A 24,367-nucleotide genomic window follows, 5' to 3' on the forward strand; every position below is an offset into this window, starting at 1 on the left:
ACGGTCACGCACATGAGGGTTAATACTAATTTGTTGTGAGAAAGTAGGTGCTATTTCTGCGTTTATATGCTTTCAACTGTATATTTTACCTGAATATTTCAATGTCCAAATTACAGTAAATGTCAAAATGAATGTCAGACAAAATTTAAAGTTTGCCTTTTTGTATATAAAAAGTGATATATAAAGCAAAATGGTAGGCCTATAGTCCACCTGCACAACAATTGATAAAGTAGGCTATCTTTTGTTGAATTTAGTTGAACATCCCTAGTGGACAGCTTCACGCCTTATTGGCTGACCATGACCATTGTCACCTTAGTAGTTCTGACGATTCACTTTTTTCCTCTTTTTTTTTTTACTCAAGTAACTGATTGGATTTGTGATGTATCAAAGTACAATACTTCACTCAAAATGTAATCAAGTAAAATTTTAAATACCGATTTTTAAAACTACTCAAAAAATCCAAAATACACAAAAAAGCTACTCAATACAGTATTTTGAGTAAATGTATTTAGTTACTTTCCACCTCTGATGTCCAGACAACACCTGAACATCCAATCAGCATTAATTGTTTACCTAAAGACTTCAAGGAACAGGCCTACAGGCACTTGAACACCTGTCTGAGAGGGGAATGCCTTTACAGGCATGCTGAAGATGAAGGAAATCTGTCTGGTCTGGACCTAAGAAAGAAAATCATTGAGGCCTATAATATGGGGAAAGGCTGTACTGTAATTTCTAGATGCTTCACAGTCTGTAGAACTGCCGTGAAAGGCATCATTACAAAGTACACAGAGTTCCAAGTTTGTGCTTTTTTATTATTATCATTATTATGTTGACCTTTTCAGGGATACCATCAAGACGTCTGCTCTTAACCTAAGTTTAGGTCGCCACCAGGTCCTTCAGCATGATAATAACCCAAACAGTGAAAAGTGGTCTAAAATGCCCTAAAGGATACCAAAATCAAGGTGCTGGAATAGCCTACACAGAGACCAGACCTCAACCTCATTCAGAATCTGTGGCACGTGCTTAAAGCAAGAGTCCATACAAGAAAACCATGCCGTTTGGACAAGCTGGAGTGCTTAAGAGATAAGTGCCAACCTAGTAAAAGACTAGTCAAAGAAGTTGTTGTCAGTTGAAGCAAAGAAAGGCTACACTATTGACAATTAATGGTCAGGGGGCTAATAATTTTGAACATGTCAATTCTTGCTTTTCTTGTCACAAATCAGAGCATGAGTAAAAAAAATATCATCAAACTTTGTGGGCATACTGTCTTTGCTCTTTTGTAATCATATAAACATTTCTGGAAATGGTAATTTTCATGTATAAATAAAGGATTATGTCTGAATTCACAAGGGGGGCTAATAATTTTGGCCTTAACTGTATGTGTGTGTGTGTGTGCGTGTGTGTGCGTGTGTGTGCGTGTGTAAGCTTACATTTTGACGCACCATATGTTGCTTTCCTCTTACCTTATAATGAAAGATAGCCTAGACACTAGACAAAGAGAATCACTTGTCTAGAGCCTCCAAGATGTTTTTTTCCCCCCTCAAAGACGAAATAATCACTTCAAATTATATACTGTAAGAAATAGCCTACTGTATATATCATAAAACCACATAATACATTTAAACTATAGGTTCTTAAAAAAAAAAAAAAAAAAAAAAAAGATGCAAAACAGTATGTACAATGTAAAAAATGCACTTTATTTATATTGTTTGTCTTTACATAATGTCGTAATATTATGCACATCTTGTCTATATTATATTATTATTAGGCCTGCTACTGCTAGGATCCCCTGTGGCTTCAGGCCCGGCATACTGTAGCCAGTGGACCAACAATGCTGGCCTGGCTCAACTAATTGGTTAATGGCACATGCCTGGGTTGATGGGTTGGACTGTAAGAGCATGTTTCTCTCCTGGGTCACATCTGGCTCAGGCACATGCTTTGGAAGGCACTCTCTCACAGGCACCTTTAACTTTTACTCATCTTTCTTAATATGTTTGTATTATATCCACACTCTTCCATACAGTCTTTTTTTCCCCTCAACATGTTTTTGACTGCAGATCTTTATTATTTTTTAATTAGGCTACCACAATTTCCCAACTTCCTTGGCTTATAATATGATTTTGCAATTTTCTTCAGCTATGAGGCTAATACACATTACACAGGGACAGTTAAGGTATTAATATGGTTTTGTTTCTTTTAACTTGCATAAAACTGCGGCTTATACACAATGTGACTAATTAATGATATTGAAATTAATATATTTTGGTTGACCAACCCACTGTTGTCCACCTCCCTTTCATGTTGCTGTTCCGAGCTGGCCTCTACAGGCCTATATATTGTATTGAAAAAGGTGCACATGTCATCAACATATCATTACACTAGTACTTGCTCTTGACAATAAAACAGTTCCTCAGTGGCAAGCTGGTCTATGGCAGTTCTCATACTTAAACAGCGGAAAATATATCAACACAGCTTTTAATTTATTCATGCATTTATTCACTGGAATAAGCTAACTGCACATTTTAATCAAAATCAAGAGCAAAATAACCATGACACAAACATCTGTATGTGAGAGCTCTGTTGGTTGAGTACAAGTAGCACAGCAAAGATGGATGCAGGGCATATCTCAGTTATTAATTTAATATTTTTAAGACCTATACAACAAGTACACATATTTTAACTGTAAGCAAATAAAAGCTTCTTTAGCTGATCTTTTTTTTTTTAATGTTGTTATGTTGCTGTATTGTACTGTAGTATAAATTCTATAAAATATGAAGTTTTAATCTCTGTGCACATGAAATGTACAAACACTTACCACTAGATGGTGCTATGATAAAATAATAAAGGACTGGTTACAGCCTCTACCACAAGAAGGAATGCCCCCGGTAGGCCTATATTGATTAAAAAAATAATAATAAAATGAAATAACAATCATGCACCAATGTCTAAAATAATCATTAGCAAAGTAATATATTCTTAACTGAACAAAAGGAGGAAATGAACCCATCCAAATGTACGGTTGGCCACAATATGTGACTTTGGATTAAATGTGTGGATTCCTGTTTATGTGATCATATTTAATGTTGCACTTCATTGATTCCCATATTTACCTACAACAAGCCTCCAATGAAAAAAGGCAAAGCACAAAAAAAAGGTGCAATATGACTACACACTACCTGTAGTGGCCAGTTTATGTACATGTGTTAAAACTTAAGTACAATACAACTTAACTAGACCCCTTGGCATGTTTGGCACCTCCCAATGTCAGCTCCACGGCTATGACTTTTTTACAGCAAGAGTTTACAGTATAAAACAATGTTTTAGGATTGCTAAAAGTGCATCCGAAAGATACTAGGGAACTTCAAAATGAGTTACTAGTAAGAACGATGAGTGATGGTTATGACTGTCTGGCTTGGAATTTAAATGTCTGGAGGCCATCTTTTCACTCTTCTAAACATTATCACCTGGTTCTGGAAACAGAAGCCGGAAAGCTAACACAGGTACCAAACCCAGTTTATTCATTTCTAAAAATAATATATTATTATTCCAAATTCACCTTATATTCATTTGTATGTAATTTAAGTTTGTTTAAGTGCTCTTTATGATCAAAATACAGAATAATGTGAACATGCAGACAGACTCATTTCTTACTGAAAAGTGACAATGTACTCAGGATAGGCCTGGACATCATGAAAGACTACAAACATGGTGGGCTGTGTCATGTTGTCTGTGACGCTATCATACAAGTCAGCTGTTCCTGTACCCTTGGCGGGAGGTGTTATCATGGTCCTTGCTCCTTGAGCGTAGTCGCCAACCAGAACCCTTGCCAGGTACATGCGCCTGTGTCCACTTACATCAGCCGGGGCATAGCTATTGGCGGAGTATTTGGGGTCAACAGCAAAATAGGACCCCTTTCCATACATAGTACCTGTAGACAGATGACATAAGAATGTTGAGTAAGACCTTTTTCACACAAATCCCTTTGGTTTCAATCATCTGTTTACTGTTACAGTTGAATGCACCTGATGCCAGTCATCATAATCTAAATCCTAAAACTATAATGTTGGTAATTTACACATTGCATTAAGACATGCATGCATTATTTAGATATTTCAGTATGAGTGTGCCATGTCATTGCCAGGGCATGTGAAAGGTAAAGGCTGAAGTAACAGTGCTGAATATGCAATAACTAATGTATTTGGAAATTCTCTAATGCATCTACAATGTACAAAAGTATTGGGTCACGTGCTTTGACTCGCAAATGAACTTAAGTGACATTCCATTCTTAATCTATAGGGTTTCATATAACATCAGTCCATCCTTTGCCACTTTAACAGCTTCATCTCTTCTGGGGAGGCTTTCCACAAGGTTTAATTGTCTGTTCAGGGACGTGCACAGGAATTTTGAGGGGCAGTTGCTCGGACTGAAAAAAGGACAACCCACAACTTATCACTAGGCCTATCTGCCCTATGTGCCTCCTCCTGGTCCCCTTTTTCCGTGGTCTGGAGGCTTAGGCTGCTCCTCATCTTAGATGTAACTTAGCCTAAGTAGCCTAAGTTGTCATAAGTAGGCTAAAATATGAGTCTGATTAACTAATCAATTCACCTACACAGTGTCATCTTTATCACAGTGCAAAGTCTCTGTCTCACCTGCTGTTTGGCTTTTTTGTAGCCAACCCTGCAGTGATGTGCTGCCCTTTGCTGCCTACTTGAGTTGTCTCCCCTCTCCTGAATCTTTTCAGTGGTCATTTTGACTTCATAGTGATAGGATTTAGGCATTTAACCATTTTGAATGAAATAATTAATGTGATGCATTACTTCCATCATTCATTTTTCTTGCTAAAACGAAATGTGAGAAGCAGACATGCCTACCAAAAAATAGTAGCCTGCTATGAGACGGGCTGCTTGTCTGCTTGCAAGCTATCTCTCTGATTATTTAGGCTAAACGCAAACTCAGCCTGGATTTATGACGATTTTAATGAATGTCATAAAACTTGATGATGATTATTGCTCGTTTGTCATACATCACAAACTCACCTTTTCCGACAACATTGAGGAGGCAGTCGGTCTCACCAGACAACCGCGACAATATCTTCAATCTAGTGTACGTGATAGACTGTCATGCAGGCTCAGCTCAGGTGCCGGTCGCGTGCAGCGCTGCAGCTACGTGAAATTCTGCATCCATTGTAGCCTACGATTTATTATTATTTTTGGCCCGCAGAAGGGCAACGTGAGTCGCGAAGGGCATATGGGCAGTTGCAGTTATGGGTTTTTTTTACCATTCTTCCAGAAGCGCATTTGTGAGGTCACAAACTGACGTTGGATGAGGAGACTGGCTCTCAGTTCTATCGAGGACTCTGTGCAGGTCAGTCATGTTCATCCACACCAAACTCTGTCATCCATGTCTTTATGGACCTTGTTTTGTGTTCATATACGAGTCAAGGCAGGTGGCCCAATACGTTTGGCAATATTGTGTAGAACCAGGTGGACCAAAGCAGAGAACTGACCACATAAAGAACTGTAGAAAATGTATCTGTGACGGAGTACCGTGACTACAGTTGAGTATGCGCTATGACTGCCATACATTTGGAGTAGTGGGCTCACGACCGGGTGGGGTCACTGCTCTGTCCTTTCGCTACAAATGGTGTCAGAAGTGGGATGGCTTGCCATAAGGTTATTGGAAGCTTGCCCAATGTGTAAGCCATATGAGGGACCCCCAGGATAAGTTGACCCTGGTGTGAGGGACCCCAGAGATGGGTGAAGCACGTGTATGGGGCACCATGGGACGGGTGAAGTACGGCTGGCTGGTGGTTGCACGAGGGACGCCAGTATGCGTGAAGTGTATGGACAAGCTTTCCAAAGGGGAGGGCAGTGTGACAGAGTACCATGACTACAGTTGAGTATGTGCTATGACTACCACACCAACGGGCCTGGCTCTTTGGTGTAGCGATCAAGCTGTAGGATTAGTACCCGGGTTCAAGACCGGGTGTGGTCACTGCTCTGTCCCTTCGCTACAGTATCTACAGTATGTACATTTGCACTCCTAGTTACTGTGTATTTGACACAGAAATCTTTGTCATACGGATTCCCTAAATCCTCTTCTTAATCACTTCTGGATTCACAAAATAAATGAAAAGCATGCTGGCTAGCTGTAGAAGATTTCCGATATACAAACATTACTTATGTATTTATTTATCCTTTATTTTACCAGGTGATATCCCATTGAGATAATACATCTATTTTACAAGGGAGCCCCGGGATTACTATGGTATTACTATGAGGAAGCTGTGTGTTATGTTGAAAGTAATAAAAGTAGACCCATACCAACTTGACTCCCGGCATAGCTGCGGTTAAACCCATGTTTGTTGATGTGGTCTATCTTATCTGCAAGGGTGCCATGCCAAAGCCTTTTCTCATTGTTTGTGTGGTTGTTCTTCTGATCCAATTCTGCTTTTCTAATCATGTAGTTCTTCCACAGCGCAGCATTTTGTACTCTCTCAATCTGAAAAAAAAAAAAAAAATGACAATGACACAAACAATTATGATTTTAATCATACTGAATCATTATAATGTGAATCATTCATGTGTGAATCACAATCAAATCAGGGTATCTGTGCCATACCCATATACCACAAATAAAGCATGCAAACCCTGTATCTTTCAGCCATATAGAAGGATTACAGAATTCATTGCAGAGCCTGAGCTACATAAAAGGCACCAATTAGCATTAGCAATCAGAACCACTGCTACCTGTGCAGTCACTGGTGTCCGTAAAGTTTTGGCAAACAAAATCAAAAATGAATTTGATGATATCAATTCACCTATAAAACATAACCTCGCCAAGGACTGCATACAGTGACTTTAACTTCACTGACATTCAATTTACTGACATTCAACATATAATCAACTATGGAAATCAGCTAAATTAAAGTTATGCATCCACCTTGTTTATTGCTAATGCTAGGCCAGTTGTCCTAAACTCATTCTCGACGTCCTGGTATTCATTGCTGCCTGCAGTAAGTGAGATCTGAGCAAAGTTGCCTTTCATGTCATCCCAATGGGTAGGTAGGCTCAGTGATGAATCACCTGAAACTAGATTAATGTATGGTTAGCGCATTGTTACTTCTGTCAAACATTTGATCCAGAATAATAAAAAGAATGAAAATAATACTTCATCAAACCTTTTCGATCAACTCGTTTGAGTTCTACATCATTCCTTCCAGGCTTTGAGGCTTTTCTGCCTGACACGTCGGCTTCATATTCATCTCTGCCAATTTTGATTTTCACGGTCCTAGTTTTAGTCTGGAAGGCCTGCTCTAAAGTCCTATTAGCATACATGTCAAAAGACACAAGTTGATTGCTCCGATCCAGATACTGCCATTCTACCAGTGTGCTGATCATGAAGGCCTCCCGTTTGGTTGTCTCCTTCCTCTCTGCCCTCCGAATCATATCTCTGATTCGTCCTTCGACCTTGAACACATCACGAGTCAAGCCCTCTAGGTAGATGACCGACTCCTCACTTCTGTGCTCCCTTCTGATGCTGACGGTCAGCTCTCTCTGCAGATCCTGGAGCTCTTTAGTGTCCTCTTGGGTGAAACGGTTAATCAATGGGTCCTTGATCTGAGTAGAAGCCTGCTCTTTCATGATGAAGCTGGTCACGCAGTCTTTGGCTCTGCTGACCTCCTGTGACGTTTCTCCACAGAGCTGGAATATGGCAGGTTCAAACTCCTCACCCACCATCACAAACTCCTCATCAGCATGTACCTGCTCTTCGGATTGACCAGGTGAAAAAAAACCTACAAATGCATCTTAAATGCAGAAAAGAAAATTACAAGCCAATAAGACAAACGGTTCACTCATTCTTTGATTTTTTATTTTTATTTTTATTTGGGGGGGGGGGGGGTAATTAAATTACCTTTCACTTTATGAAAAAAGCCCTTGTCATCTTCCCCTCCTTTTGCCTGTCGTGTCAGCACACTTGTGTGGAACATTGGAACCATGTTAGTTTGGAAGATGAGGATCTTCACACACTGTATATGTTGACTCTTGGTCTTCTTCACAAAGCTCACTATGGCTTCAATCATAGCATCAGCCACTTCTGATGCTTTTGCTCCACCTTGGCCTGGTGGTGAACAGATGTTTCATGAAGTCAGCAAGGATTAAGAATATCAATAATCAATTAAACAAATAAACATACATTAGAATTTAAATGTTTTTGTTTTTGGTCATTTAAATGTCTTTGCTAACTTTTTTCACCTTACAGTATTTCCCTTTTTGTCACATGTTCAATGTACTACAGTAGATACCCATTTCTAAATCTAAGGGGTTACCAAATGTGTCGATCACTCATGAAAGGGGTCACCTTCCTGCTCAGGAACAGTGAACACCTGTCGTTCTGGGTGCACATCTATATTAACAGAGATGCTTCATGCCTATTATAAGTCTGCGCATTATCAAATTCGTATTTTTGTATTACACTGTACCTGTGCCAAGAGCTGGAAAGGTGATGGAGGTCAATTTTCTCTTCTCACAAAATGTGAGAACCTCATTGACACTATCCATAATAGCATTGGGGTTACTTGGTACCATGAGATGGAGAATATGTTTGCATGGAAGTCTGCCCGCAGCAGTCAAAATCATATTACAGGACTGGAAATTAGGTGAACTCACTGTGAATGCAGAAAGAACATGGTTATGGTTATGGTTATTTAGCAGACGCCTTTGTCCAAAGCGACATACAAATAAATAACAATACAAATTAAATAACAGTGAACAATTACAAAAAGGGAGAATAGCAATATTATCAATAAAACAATCAATTAAGCACTAACCTAATGAGAAATAAAACAATGAAATGAGAATAGCACTCAAATAAGTCACTCAGTTAATTATATAATAACAATAACTATAGCATGGTATGGCTAAATTTAAAGGGATAATCCGGAGTGAAATGCACTTTAGATCAATTTTTCGGACTATTGGGAGTACATACGTTGAGTTGACACCAAAATCATGTCATTCGGATGTATTTTGAGAAAGTTCGAGCTCACCGTTTTTAGCCAAAACTCGTTAGCCTGGAGGTGACTCGGGCATGTCATTTCGCCGCTACAAAACGCTATTTTTATACCTCTTCTACTGTTCCAAACAACACTACCCTTACGTGGTAGTGAGTAGAGGGTCCCTAAAGCCAAACCGAAGTATCCCCACGTCTTTATGTGGTCGGATAGAGAGTCCAGAATGAATTTAATCGAGTCAGTACCTTTCCGGAAATGTCGCTGTTGCAGCTGCCAACGCTATAACAACACTTTATTAACATTTCCGGAAAGGTACGGACTCGATTAAATTCATTCTGGACTCTCTATCCGACCACATAAAGGCGTGGGGATACTTCGGTTTGGCTTTAGGGATCCTCTACTCACTACCACGTAAGTGTAGTGTTGTTTGGAACAGTAGAAGAGGTATAAAAATAGCGTTTTGTAGCGGCGAAATGACATGCCCGAGTCACCTCCAGGCTAACGAGTTTTGGCTAAAAACGGTGAGCTCGAACTTTCTCAAAATACATCCGAATTACATGATTTTGGTGTCAACTCAACGTATTTACTCCCAATAGTCCGAAAAATTGATCTAAAGTGCATTTCACTCCGGATTATCCCTTTAAGGACAATAGCAGAATAAATGTCAAATTCTAACAATGGACAAATTATAATAAAACAATACTATTATACAAACCATAACACATAACAAACGCTCAAAAGACTAAGTGCATATTAAACAAATATGCCTTAAGACCCCTCTTGAAAGATCCAAAACTGCTGCTGGAACGGAGAGCACTGGGCAACTCATTCCACCAACACAGAACCACTGAAGAATAGGATCTACAGTTTGACCTAGCATGAATGGTTTGTCGACATAACAGACGCTCCTCAGAGCGGTTGGGAATGTACATCTTGTACATCTTGATCAATGTACATCTTGATCAAAGAACTGAAGTAGCTAGGAGCAGATCCAGTCAGTGTCCTATAGGCCAGAGTGAGAGATTTAAATTTAATTCTGGCTACTATAGGGAGCCAGTGGAGAGTAACTAGGAGAGGGGTTACATGTGTCCTCTTTGGCTGATTGAAGACCAGAACATGGTAATCATTTCTCAACACATCCTGCATTTTTTACCATGTCCCTATGCAATTCCCCTTCGAAGTTTTACGATAGTCCACTTCATCAAAATGAATAAATATACTGGATCGTAGCAACTAACCAATCTCTGAACATTCTGCTTCGACTGCTGAGCCAGCAGCCTTAAGGATCGCCATGGAAACCCCTGAAAGACACAGCATTAATATCAGGGCCTATGTTGTAGCAGCTATGAAAAAACTATGAATCTGAATATTTGTTGTAAATGGTAAAGGGTCAATCAGTTTGTCTCCACTCTACATTCTATTCGAACTTACATTGAAATAAATAGAACTTTACTTTACTACTACTGTAATTTCCCGACTATTAGCCGCGGCTTATACATTGATTTTGCAAAATTTCTCCAGCTATGAGGTTAATACATGGGAGCCGTTAATATGGCATTAATAAGGTTTTGTTTCATTTAACTTGCATAAAATACTGTCCTGCGGCTTATACACTGTGTCTAATACACAGGAAATTAATCAGCTTAATCAGGACCTACTCTTAACCCAGCATTGCCATTCTATACTGCAGTGCATGGTGCGTCAGATAACCTATGGAGGCTGTCATTGATATTGGTGGCTAATAATTAGATAAATCCAGATGCATGTGCTCCAACTGATAAATGTTTTTTTCAATGCAATGAACTCACCAGACTTGAGGGAAAATGTGTTATTGGAGGAATTTACGATGACATCTGTTTTCTCTTTGGTGATGTCACCACTTGACACCTCAAGGGTCAGGTGACCGATGCGCACAGAATGTTTCCCCAAAGACAGAGTGTTGACTTGACCCCATAATCCTGCGCACAAAGAGTGATCGATCATAGCCACATCTTTCTTTAATGCACTTCAACTGCACAACAGATGGGAAGTTTCATGTTTCTTATGTTATTAAGAGTGACAGCAAGGAGTGGTCAATAGATATACCTGCAAGAGAAATACCTGAGAAATACAGAAACCAATCCACACAGAATACATAAACCAGCATTATCAAACACGCCCAGAAAGTATCAAACAATGTTACCTGAGGGTTGTTGTGGTCTTTGTTGTGGTTTTTGTGGTCTTTGCAAGCCCAGTCCTGTTTTCTTGCTGGAGCCATGAGGCTCACCTTTACTCTGTCTTTTTCTTCCTCCTTGGAATGCCTTCCTGAAACACTACAAAACCAATCATTCACCATGAAACAATCACTCATCATATTTGTCACATTCATTAATTGCTGTGTTGACTAAAGAAAGACCCTTACATCCACACTCTCTTGGTCAGCGGGGTGTACTATGATGACCACCTCCCTTAAGTGTTGAGGACTGATTTTGTTGCAGAACATCTCGGTTTCCTCCAACATAATCCTGGGGACCAGGTCTTTGGGAAAACCCAGATTCCCAGTCCCGATAGCAGGGAAGGTAACTGAGGCCAGTCTACGTGTGTCAACCTCTTGCAGACAATCCTTTATAATGTCCTTCAATACCTATTAATGTAAACAATTAACAAAGCATTTAAATAACTGCATGATAATAATGAAAATATACCTGAATGTCAAAACAGATTATCTGCATAAAGACTGCTCTACAGAATATCCATTCAAGAATGTGTGTATAAAACGGTGTCTTTGATGAACCATAAATACTCAAATTCTGACTTAGTACATAACACAAGCTATACTTACAGTATACATATAATACAGTTGTGTTGTTTTAATTCAGTTTAGCTTAGTTTAGCCTAAACAAATCTATCAATTTTGACAGCTAACTGGTTAATCATATACTGTTAGTGTGTAACCATTAAATAGTTAGGGAGCAAAATTAGTTTTGCGAGTTTTGAGCAAGACCATTGTTTGCATTAGCAACTAAAGGGTTTAGAGTGTTGCAGCAGGCATACGCATACATCAAAATAAATCACTATTTTCAAACCACTGACCAAGTTCAAAAAAGCCTTACATTTCTGTGACAATATCCGTAGGGTTCCTACAGACAAACCAAAGTATTGCAATCTTTTTTTTTTAATATCTTATTTTGAACTTTGTCAGTGGTTTGAAAATAGCAATTTATTTGTACATGAGCGTATGCCCACTGCAACATGCTATAAACCAAATTGTCGCTAATGCAAACAATGGTCTAGATCAAAACTCCTCCAATTCATGCAAATTTGCTCCCAAACAAAAGTTTGAACCTGTTATCAACCATAAATAGACCCGACATTGTATTACGTTCGGAATTTACTTTTACCATTTTACACCATAGTTCCAAATTGAGTACATCTTTGCCAAAATGGTGACCTGTCTGAAATATAATGTAGCCTATGGTCCTTGACTTCATGTCAGAGTTCCCTTTCGTCTTGATGCCAAAACGTGAGACTCTGTGTGAATTTCAGGAAAGGGCATGCTGGTTGTGTGCCGATAGAAAATCAAAGGCAGACAGACGTTTTGTTACAGTACTAATAACATGTTGAGAAACTGTCTGATGGACAAGGATTAATAAAAAATGGACAGAAGTTTTGTCACAATATTCTGTTGAGAGACTATGATGGTGAAAGATATTTCAGGCTTTTTTTTAGGTTAGCTGGTCTTTAGCCAAATTTAATACACCAGCCTGGCTGTGTTTCCAGTTGCAGTCTTTGCCCTTTAATTATTCTATGGTCTTTTGTGTCTTTGGCGTATTCTATTTGAGGTATTTTACTTTTAAACTACTGTCCTTTTATGCTCTTATGTACTCTTTGCCCTTATTTATGTATTGTAAAGTACATTGAATTAACCCTGTGTATGAAATGTGAAATACAATTGCTTTGCCTTGCCTTTTATATGTAACATGACTATTTAAGAAATTACCCAAAGCAAAGACTATGACATAAAGCCCACTATCAACATTCCACACCAGCTGTACAGTACCTCTTCTGACTTGCCACCTCCGTTGTCCCATGGAGGGCAGACAGTATGGAAGACTTTCCTGCATCTGAGGTTGAAACCATCTGTAATCACCATTTCCCCATATCTCATCTTGCCTCCTCTGGCCTCATTAGAGGCTGCTGACTGGAGCTGTGGTCCTGCAGCCCGGAGAAGAGCATTGGAGACGGCTCCTTGGGTGAGGTTCAGGTTCTCTGCAACTGTGTTCACCACAACCGCTGTCTGAAGGGTGTTGAGATTGTAATATAAAACATGTTAAAGTAAAAATGTATTACAAATAACGATACTGATGTGCTAATGAGTTACTTTTCACAAACAATAAAATAATATACATTTCTGATGTTTCTCTTGGAAAAATCAAATACAGTCAACGTCAACCTACAGTTTACCTACATTTGAACCAAATCACATTTAATATATACTGACAAACACAAGACAAACTTACAGAAGCATCTTGAATGTTGCCTTTCTTCAGAAGTATCCTGACACCTTCAGATGTCTGTTTGCTCTCCAGGACTCCTGATGTATCTGGTCCTGTGGACCGCTTCTCTGAATGTGACTCTGTAGATGAACTCTCCCACTGTCTTTCTTCCCCACCATATCTTTCTGAATGTGACTGTGTAGATGAACTCCTCCACTGCCTTTCTTGCCCACTATATCTTTCTGAATGTGACTGTGTGGATGAGCTTTGCCACCTCTTCTCTCCTTCCCACTGATTTCCAGGGCCATGATCGCCACTTCCACCGTATGTAGATCTTCGGGACGTAGCTTGTTGTGGGAACTCAGATCTTGGATTCATGTCACGGAATACCTTCTTAACAGCCTGGACCATTGCATTCACAGTCTTGTCGTCATTGTTGACCAGACAGACCTTGTTCAGGGAATTCTTGCCTTGGTGATGACCCCTCTCAAAGTATTCACGCACAGAAGTGGCAATGGTGTCTGTGCAAAGGTCCAGTGGGAATCCAAAAATTCCAGAGCTGACAGCTGGGATAGCAATGGAAGTGCAGTTTGCCCCGGATGCCATTTTCAGGCTTTCAGTGATGGCATGTCTAAGACAGTGCACTGATCCCTGTCTGTCTGTGTTTGAGAATCGTGGACCGACGGCATGAATGACATGTTTGCAAGGGAGACGTCCAGCATCTGTGATGATAGCCTCTCCAGGACGTAGTGGTCCATGCCTGGATGTGTACCTGTCACAGTCAGTCTGGAGCTGATGGCCAGCAGCATCTAGCAAGGCTGATGCCAGACCACCAATGTGCTTCAGGTCTTCGTTGGCAGCGTTCACAACAGCATCCGCTTGAAACTTACAGATGTCTGCTTTGCTGACTGCAATGAGCACCCCACAAGGCATCTTTACCTCACAGCAGCCTTGCTGAGGGAGTTTTCCATCGCTTCTTTCATCCTCATCATCCTCTTCCAACATACTGTCGTCCTGAAGCAGAACAACACAGCGATGATCCCTCACCATCATTGACAGTAGCAAGCTCCCTTGGTCCTGGAAATACTTCTTTGCTCCAGGCTTACAAACTTTCAGTTCATCTATAAACAAACGGGTAGCCATCTTCTTAAAAGCATCAAGAGCAGGTTTAACATAAATTCGTTCTCCTGACAGCTTGATTCGTGGACGTTTTGGAGGAAACTTTACCACCACCTCACCAACCTTTGCAAATTTTTTCCATTCCTCTGATTTATGTTCTTCAATAAACCTTGTAGCAGCACAACATTTGATTTTCACAATGTCTTCAACCCTTGCATGATTTTGCAGGAACTCTTCAAGGATCAGGCTTGCTTCCTTGACAGGTTCAATAAAGCCAGAAACGGTTAGACTGTCAGGTTGGTTTGAAGATAACTTCAGCAGTGGAATCTTCCCGGGTGTATTGAACATATTCAAAACGTCAGTGATTAGATTCTTCCATTCTGACTTTCTGAGCACCTCCTGATCCTCAACAGTGAGGACCCTGAAAGTCAACATCTCTTTCATCCTCCCCATAGACTCATTCAGGAATCTATCTGAGCTTCCAGTCAAAACCACAGATCTGTCTTTGATCACATAAATGGCATGGATTCCACGGGAGAAGAAGAGATGATCAGACATCGTCTCACTGTCCACTGCCATTAGGAACTCCACTATATGATGGTCAAGCTCCACTGGCAATTGTTTCATTTGCATTCTCTTCTCAAGGACCCAGGTCTTCACAGTTAGGACTTCACTGTTTAGGCCTGAGAGAGCCAGTTTCTTGCTGCTGGATTTATAATTGAGCGAAACCTGGGGGCAGGAGGCTGTGATGAATTGTGATAGGCCATCAAGCTGCAGGAGTTTAAACAGGTCAGCAGGCAAATCCATGTCCTGTTCAACACTGTTCCTCTCCCGCTCAAGCTTACTTGTAGCCTTATTCACTATGCCATCCACTATATGTCCCAGGTTATCTATATCTTTCGTCATTCCTGCCAATGTTAACTGTCCTTTAATGGAATCCATCTCCATGACAACATTGTCCTGCATTGGTAGCAGCTCTTCGGCCACTGAGCTACACACATCTGAGTTCATCATCTTCTCAAGTGTTCGATATTTGGACATGATCTGGTGGAGGGCATCTAAGGTGTTCTCCTTCCAGCCGTCTATGTGTTTGGCTGTGAGTCCCTTCATCTTCAGCAGGGTTGGGAGTGGGCTGAGCCGAAGGTCTGTGCTCTTCATGCTCACCTGGCAGTGGTGTGCCTGCATCTGGTCATTGATGTGAGATGTAAGTTTCTTCTTCTGGAGAAACTTGTGTAGTGCTGGGTGAATGCTTACAGTGAATGAGTCTGGAATCTTCCATCTTGGTCTGTCTTTACCATACAGCGCTGTGCCTAGTGACTCGTAGTATGGATGGATGCGGACTTCAACTTTGCTGATCTTGTGTTGTGTGTTTAGCATAGTCACAATATCTGAAATGTGTTATTAAAGTGTCAAAAATAACAATTGACTGGACACACTGTGTAATATAAATGAGTATTGTGTAAGCAGAGACTAAATTATGAATGATGTCGCTTTGGACAAAGGCGTCTGCCAAATAACATTACCACAACAACCATAACCATAACAAAATGGGAATATTGAACAAAAATGTCTTTCCTGCCAACAAAATGAATATCGTATGGTGAGCTACCTTCAGGCTTTTGGAATGTGACAACAGCTGCATTTTCCTCTGGTATCATGAAAACATTCTTTACTTCAACTTTCTGTTTCTCACAGTAGAGTTCTAGCAGGTCTTTGTTGGCATGAGGTGGCAGACACTCCATCCTCAAACTGCAGGTTCTTTCCAGGACCCTCACAGTCATATTGTAGTTCTGAAACTTTTTGTTGCGCTTGGCTTCTGTCTGAAATTTCTTCACATCTGAAAAAACATGGCAGTATAATCATGGTAAAGTGCATGTCCATGTAATATCTTGAATTTCCCCTTGGGGATCAATAAAGTATCTATCTATCTATCTATCTATCTATCTATATGTTTTGATTGCAGATGTATATTTAAAACCATGTGGATAGAGAAATATGACATTGGTCCTGCAGTGCTCAGAACTAAATACATACCATCAGGGTTAGTGAATGTTACAACAGCAAGATGAGACTCGTAGATCAGCTCCATAGCGTATTCATCCTCAGAGACACCAGCGATGTTCTCCACCATCAGTCCCAGAAGGTCCCTGGTCACGTCTTCTGAGATTTTCTCCACAACAACCGCTTTGGGCTGATAGATGTCTTCAGCCATCTCCTCCTGAACGTCAGTAGAGCCAGAAGCACTGGCACCTTCATGTTGAGGATCTTGAAACTGGGATTCAGTTCTCTTTACTTCTGGCAACATCAAAGTCAAAAGTTAGCCTACCCATTATAAAGTAAACTGTGAAATGAATGTAAGTCAATCAGTAGACATGCCAGTCAGAGATTGCTTGAATGTATATAAGTATAAGAGACTTTTTTGTTCCCGTGAGGGAAATTTGGTCTTTGTATTTATCCCAATTCGTGAATTAGAAAACACACACAGCACACAGGGAATATACAGTGAGGTGAAGCACTAACCCAGAGCAGTGAGCTGCCTGCCCAGCAGCAGCGCTCAGGGCCTTGCTCAAGGGCACTTCAGCCATGGACTGGTCAGGGATCGAACCAGCAACCGTCCGGCTACAAGCTCGACGCCCTTACCAGTAGGCCACGGCTGCCCCCAATGGATCAATAAACATGTAAAGGTCTCTAAATTCATATTCTTTCATTAATGACAGTACAACAAAATGTTGGAGTCAAAAAGAGATGTGCCTTCACGGTGGTCCATACTAGGTAAGGTACTTTTATTTTTATAGCGCATTTAACGTGCACTGAGTGCAACCCAAAGCGCTTCACAGAACACAGAGACAGTGCCGAAACGGAGTGGCGTAGTCGCCAGCGTACCCATGACAACACAACAAACAAATTCACAAAATAACAAGACACAATGCCGGACGGAGTGGCGTAATCGCCAGCGTACCCGTGACACCAAGACATACAAGACAGACAAACAAATAAACAAATGTCAAATAAATAATAAAACAAACAAAAAACAGAAAAGTCCACGTCAACCTTGTCCAATCAACTGCACTCAAGTCTGATGGCTGAGAAGTCCCAGAGCAATGAAGACGTAGCTAGGCTACCGCCTAGCCTCAATCGCTGGCAGATCCTCAGCAGATGAGATGGCCTGCAGGGCTACTAGGATATGATTGGCCTGAACACTAAGCTGAGAGTAATGTGAGTACTAAACACTAGATGCTTGCTATGCCATGTTTGTGTGGTAGGCGTATTCAAGGTGCATCAGTGTGTGAGCAACACATGAGCAACAGATGTACAGCAAAAGCTGCTTATCTTATCAAATCTAACTTAGTATTATTAATCTTATATCAGGATCAAAGAATCTAGCTGGCATTGTTTTCACTATAAAGAGACTGACAGTCCTTGGTGCTTTCTCGTAAAATCATGTTACTTAATTTAAGAAGACTTTGACTTATTTTAAAATGTCTCATCCTGAAAACAAAAGAAAATTGGCTGCCAGTGCATTGAGCAAATTTGTCTTGATAAGACTCCTTAAAACAAGTCAAAGTCTCCTTAAATTAAAGCGTAACTCCGGCAAAAATTTACTCCAGGGTCTTTCTCTGCAATCGAACACATCAAATAAACCGTGCATACAGTTTATTTCGCTGAACAACCTCTACAGAGCTTGCTAGCGAACCCGGAATTTATACAGTTTAAAGACTGTTACTTGTACCAACTGCCCCCCTACCAGCTCCTCCAATCCCAGCACAACTAATAGGTTAACCAAACGTGACAGTACAACGAATCCTTGCAATACTGGGTTGGAGGAGCTGGTAGGGGGACAGTTTGTCCCCTCAGTTGGGACCCTGAGCAAGCTACTGACGAAGTTTAGTGCTGCTTTGAACAATATTACTGGTTAAGTAAATGCTACTTGGGAAGCATTTAGCTCATCGCCTTTAGCTAATCCACTGTCTGCGGTTTGGGGCTATAGCATATACCTGAAGTGGTTGTTGGTCAATAAAAATACTGTCTCCACAGCTTATTTGATATGTTTTAATGCAGAAAAAGACACTGGAGTCAATTTCTGTCAAAAATACGTTTCAAGTCAAAATTATCTTTCAAGAGTGCACAAGGCAAGTCTCTTCATTCTAAAAACAATAGCAAATAGATGTTTTGATTAATTTAATAACATTTTAGTTTTTGAAGTGTCCTTTTTTTCTAATTGTATCTACTTCAAGTATCTGAAATCAACTAATATGTCATCTAATACGATACCAAGTAATACCATCTGATTTATGCACATTGTTGTTTTCTTTGTTTGCTTGCCTTGTATTAACATTCTCCCAGCTATCATGCCATGCCCCGCAACACCCATAAAACTGGTCAAAGTACAGTGCAGGTACAGTAAAACACGTACCAGATGACGGTGGTACACCTGATGAACTAGTACCAGATGAAGGTGGTACACCTGACTCCTTCTAGAAAACAGAAACAAATATATGTGTCAGGCCCAGACTAAGATAGATGTTGTTTATGGGAAGAGGCCTAAGCTAATAAAATAATGCTGCTGGCAGAGGTGGAAAACTCCAGCATCAGAGAGTAAAAGTCCGATCATGTATGTAGTGGTAGGACTTTTACTCACTGAAACTGGATTTTTCCACCTCTGGCTGCTGGTATTAATTAAACTCTTACATCACAAAAAAAAAAAAACAAGATAGCATATTAGACATTAATTCAAATTCAGGTTGGGTCATAGTAAACAATGATTTGATTATTAGTATTTTGTTTTCACTTTTATTTCACTCAACCTCCTTGCAATTATTCTATTAATGCAATAATGACTATCAAATTAGTATCAGTTTCTCCATTTTATGAAACAAACATATGGGTATTGGTGGATGGTAACCCTACACCATGCTGTTAGAGGTGTTCAAAAGCAAAAGCTTCATCACCAACATTATCACATGAGCTGGCTCAAAGGTTTAAAGCTATCCATGTGCTCACTGCCATCTTTGGCTATCATAATGGTAGCTACAAACAAGCTATTTGGCGTCTTTAGAACACTAAACATATCAGCAGTTGGACACTTTTATTGCCACACAACAATGTTGGTGCTATGTTATCATTATAATTATTATTATTAATAATAATAATAATACATAAATACATACAAATACAAACTAATATAAATAATAATAATAAAAATATTAAGTTTAGTTGTCCTCAAGACAAGAGTCTTATAGCTGAAGGGTAGAAGCTGTTTTTGAAATGTGTGGATTCAGTCCTTATGGATCTGTAACGTTGTCCAGAAGCTGGAAAAAGCGGTGGCTTGGGTGAGAAGGATCATTTATGATTCTGGAAGCACAATTTAGGTTCAGATTACAGAGCATGAACTGTAGTGAGGACACATCCAATTATGTCGGAGGCTTTGGTGACAACTCGCTCTAATTTCCAGAACTCCCATACCAAACATGTTGTGATGATGCTCTCTATGATGGATTTGTAGAAATGCACCAAATGTTTGCTCACATTATACTTCTTAAGTTGCTTAAGGAAGTACAGTCTTTGTTGAGCCATCTTGTGTGAGTGGTAATTTCCCACTTCAGGTTCCTGCTGATGTATGAGCCAATTGGGAATTTTAAGTAGTGTGTCAGGGTTATTGGCTGGGTCACATATAATAACTGGGGCAATGATGTTAGAATATAATATATACTTTTTTGATCCTGTGAGAGATCCTTCTCAAATCCACAGCTATTTCCTTAGTCTTGAAGGCATTGAGATGGGGCTTGTTGTTGCCACGCCAGTCTACAGCCCAGCTGACTTATTTGCGGTATGGAGACTCATCCAATCTTAAAGTCCATGGCTGGGCATTGCTGTTCCCATTGCTTGGTCATCTAATGCCGAACGTCAGTAACATTAAGACATGTAGGCTACCTTAATGATAAACCACAATTTATAGCCTAAAGTAACTTAGTTTAAAAAGAAAAACACAATATATCACATGGATTACACAAATAATGGATGAATAGTTAAAAGATTATTTTGCAGCCGATTTTCTCATTACAGCGTGCCACATTAAATGTTTCATGGCCACCAGATGGTGATATGGCACTGCACTTCGGGCCTTATTTGAGTGTAAAGCAAGAAGTAAAATGTAGGCCTATGCTTTGGCAACAGGCTACTGTTTGTGAATGCCAATGGTCATGCCAAAAAAGCCTAATGAATTGAAAAATGTCATTGAAATGGCAATTTCCTCCGCACGAGATTTCTACACGTTGTTTAAAGCCAAACTCTGCTATTCTTGCTGTAAGTAGCCTTGCACCAAAATTGAGTTTATAAGTGAAATGGTTGTTGTAGGCCTAATAGCGGCGTTAGTTTGAGCACATAACTGAAACTTGATTGTGTTGAATGGATGTCATGGGAGCCGTAAAGCGGTAAATAGCGGTGACCAAGAAAGGAATATTTCTCTGGATAGTGACAGCAGTGTGAATACCATCCAAGGTTTCGTTTTTATTTAGGGAACACGCTGTCCTCATTATTCATTTCCAGTTTTCTGGGGCTGGGTTGCCTACAGTATGCTATGCCAGCTGTCGTGTCATGATTGCGAATGTTAAAAAATGTTGGCTTGAAATCGCGAAAAATCCATGACCGCAAGTTTCAAAGCGACTGGTTTCCCCTAGGCTACTCGGGATTGGCTTGTTTAGGCTTGGCTGACCTGTCACGTCGGCCGTCTTACAGCCTACACAGAACGCTAACTCTGCAAACCCGCTCAAGAATATCATGTCACAGGCTCATGGTTGACGCAAGTTGCGTTGCGTTAGTTTGAGTAGGCTATGCTAATCAAAGTTCCAGAAATGTCAAGAAGCCTATAGGCTAATAGGCTATTCATGACTTACCGTTTTCTTCTCCGTCAGGTATATCTTCAATTGCTTGTTGTCAACGGTGATTTCATGTTGCGTGTTGGCAAGAACCCTCTTTAACACTTTTTTTAAAAAGCACAAAAATACATATGATTTAACGGGGGAAATTGGCTAACAAATGGGCTGTAGGCTAGGCCTAATTAACAGTTAAACTGTTATATTTTCCGACTACGTTTGCGGGACTTACCCTCCTCTTCTTTGAACCCAATGGTAGCCGAGTCCTCTTTCTCAAATTCCACGAAACAATCACCCCCGCCTGATTTCCTCCTATTTGAAAAGTATATTTCGAGTTTTTTAAGGACTGCCTGGTTAAGCAACACTTCACCCTTTATCTCTGCGTAAGCACGATAAAGACACTTGTCCATCTTGGTTATATGTGAAGCCCCTTCAGTGGATCAACATGCTCCTTTAGGAAGCTAAAAGTTTTACTTTCGTTTCAGGTTGCCTGCTTGGGCGTTGGAACATGTTCCAGGAAACTGAATGCTAGAATATCTCCCCTGCAGTCGAGACGGAGAACTGGTCTAGATCACATAGTTCAGTTGGTATGACTGTCAGTAGAAAACATTAGTGTTTTAGCAGGTGACTCTATAGGCCAGTGGTCCCCAAATGGCGGCCCGCGGGCCAGATCCGGCCCGCGCACAGTAGCCTATTTTTTTGGCCCGCCACGTCAAGTCTGAACAAAGGTAAATGGCCACGCGTGATTAGCGATCTCTCTACTTCAGTGGGTTACAACATCTGATAGTCATTCACTTTTCATACTGTTCTTATCCGACGTCCATGTCAAATGTATTCCAATTGATTACAAATGCTACAATGAAACTCCATCTCATTCTCAGGTTTTCATTGCCTGTCCTCACAGCACGCATAAGCGCACACGCACAGACAAATGAGCAGTCCATTTCTAGCTGAAGTAACCGCTGGAAGTGGCTACAATACACTCGCGAAATCCTTCTCGTTTTGATTATGTTAAATCCGTGTCAATAAACCACTGCTAATATTAATGCACAGTTTTTGCAAGAGCTACTTTATTAATGGGAAAGTGATAAGGGGCTGCGACTGCTCTGCTGAAGTGCCACGACGGCACAGCACAATGAGCTTCAGAAACAATCACGACATTTCAGACTACCCCAAAACGTTAACGGAATTCTCCCGAAGGTCCCGATTAGCCACTCAGGGCCTGCATTCAAAACATTAAAGAAATTAATTTAACATAATGGCAACTGCATGCAAGGTTACTAGGCATATCATGAGGTTATTAAAGCTGGTTCAGAATTAGTCATTGAATCAAAAGCTTTACTTTGCAAGATAAAAGTCTAATCTAACAACCTGTTCAAATATACCAGAATAGAGGAAGTTGCATCTAGCAGAGCTCATTTTTTTTTCTGCTGATCTGTACCACCCACTTTCAAAAAGCCTCCAACACCCATGGGTGGATGTCCACATGGGTAATTGTCCACAGTTTGCCTCTGTTCACATCAGGCACTTAGGCCTAGATAAATGTGTGGCAGCTGATAATGCTTTAAGTTTCATTTAGCAAATGTGTACAATTGTTTGTTTGCTATTAGTAATAATAAATCGTTTTTAACCTGCCGTTTTTGGGGACCACTGCTATAGGCTATTGACACACATCCTTACCTGAAGAAGCTGAATGCGGTTAATGAAGCTTCCTGGTCTTCGATAACACCTCAGGAGTGCCACAGGCTGATATAGCATCATGCCGTAGGCTATTGAGGCAGTAATTCATGCAAAAGGGGCCCAACCCAAGTAGGCCTACTGAGTACATATGCATGATTATACTGTACTTTTCAGAGGGACAACATTTCTGTATTTAAAATCTTTTTTTTTTTTTCTATTTCATCTAATATTCTAATTTTCTAAGATTTTGAATTTGGGATTTTCATAAGCCATAGTCATCAAACAAAATCATTGCAAGAAATAAAGGCTTGAAATATCTTGCTTTGCATAAAATTAGTCTAATATAGGCTACTACAGTAGTTTCACCCTTTCAGTTGAATTACTGAGATAAATAAACTTTTGGACGATATTCTAATTTTCTGAGTTTCACCTGTATTTTCTAAAAGCTTAGACCCTCAGGATGTGATCAAATATAACATAAGACATATCCCACCCTCCTCTTTAGTATGCTGCCCATAGTAATTACATTGGGTATTGATAAATATAATACCTTCTCCGGCTGTATCATTAGAAAACTGATTCAACCATCTAAATCACATATTTTCCCATATATGGGTGCCCAATATCTCAGCCGATCTCTTTTGAATTTCAGGCGACCCCACATAAGGCCACTAAATGCCTCCATTTCTCTTACAAATATCAAAGCAATCTACAGTAAAGACCACTGTTGGAGGCTATGGCAGCATAGTGTAGGCCAGGGCTGGCAATCTGCGACCTGAGGGCCACATGTCGCCCTTTAGCTCTTCTCTAGTGGCCTCTTGGCTTTCTCTAAACATGGAAGTTATACAATATTTCTAACAATTTAATATAGTCATTCAGCTTCAAGCTGTCCCAACAGTTAGTGGAAATATTTTACTGTACAATACAGCAGAGTATGGGGAGTATGTATACCATATGCCTGAGTCTAATAAAGATAGAGATGTTTAAACTGATTTATTGCGGATGGTTCCGATATGTTTGCTGCCCCACACAGATTTATTTGTAATTTCTGGTAAAAAAAATAAATAATAATAATTTTTTAAAAAAGCCCTTTTAAGAGAAAAGGTTGCTAACCCCTCCCCTGGTGTAGGCTGTGCCTGAATTTTAGAAAAGCTATTTCGTCCCTTACAAAAAAAAAGGTTTTGAGGAAATGGGCACAAAAAAACTGC

At 40.1% G+C, this 24,367-nt stretch overlaps 1 protein-coding gene across 2 annotated transcripts; it reads right to left on the reverse strand.

The window, feature by feature from the left end:
* Positions 1–1,863: 1,863 nt before the first annotated feature.
* On the reverse strand, positions 1,864–21,910 carry parp14rs4 (poly(ADP-ribose) polymerase family member 14-related sequence 4). 2 transcript variants are annotated; one of them, XM_062536905.1, is made up of 17 exons: positions 21,712–21,910; positions 21,501–21,586; positions 19,022–19,082; positions 16,642–16,899; positions 16,217–16,444; positions 13,513–15,995; positions 13,053–13,289; positions 11,415–11,636; positions 11,196–11,325; positions 10,822–10,971; positions 10,252–10,314; positions 8,483–8,668; positions 7,915–8,121; positions 7,181–7,807; positions 6,943–7,091; positions 6,324–6,501; positions 1,864–3,928 (listed from the first exon to the last, which is right to left on the reverse strand). In XM_062536905.1, exons 1-17 carry the CDS (start codon positions 21,887–21,889, stop codon positions 3,648–3,650), a joined length of 5,724 nt encoding a protein of 1,907 aa, XP_062392889.1. In that variant the 5' UTR covers positions 21,890–21,910; the 3' UTR covers positions 1,864–3,647. The 2 variants fall into 2 exon arrangements, with proteins under 2 accessions (XP_062392889.1, XP_062392888.1); XM_062536904.1 differs by having other exon boundaries at positions 16,642–16,902.
* Between the last annotated feature and the right edge of the window lie 2,457 nt (positions 21,911–24,367).

The sequence above is a fragment of the Sardina pilchardus genome, chromosome 5, assembly GCF_963854185.1.
Source record: "Sardina pilchardus chromosome 5, fSarPil1.1, whole genome shotgun sequence".
NCBI lineage: Eukaryota > Metazoa > Chordata > Actinopteri > Clupeiformes > Clupeidae > Sardina > Sardina pilchardus.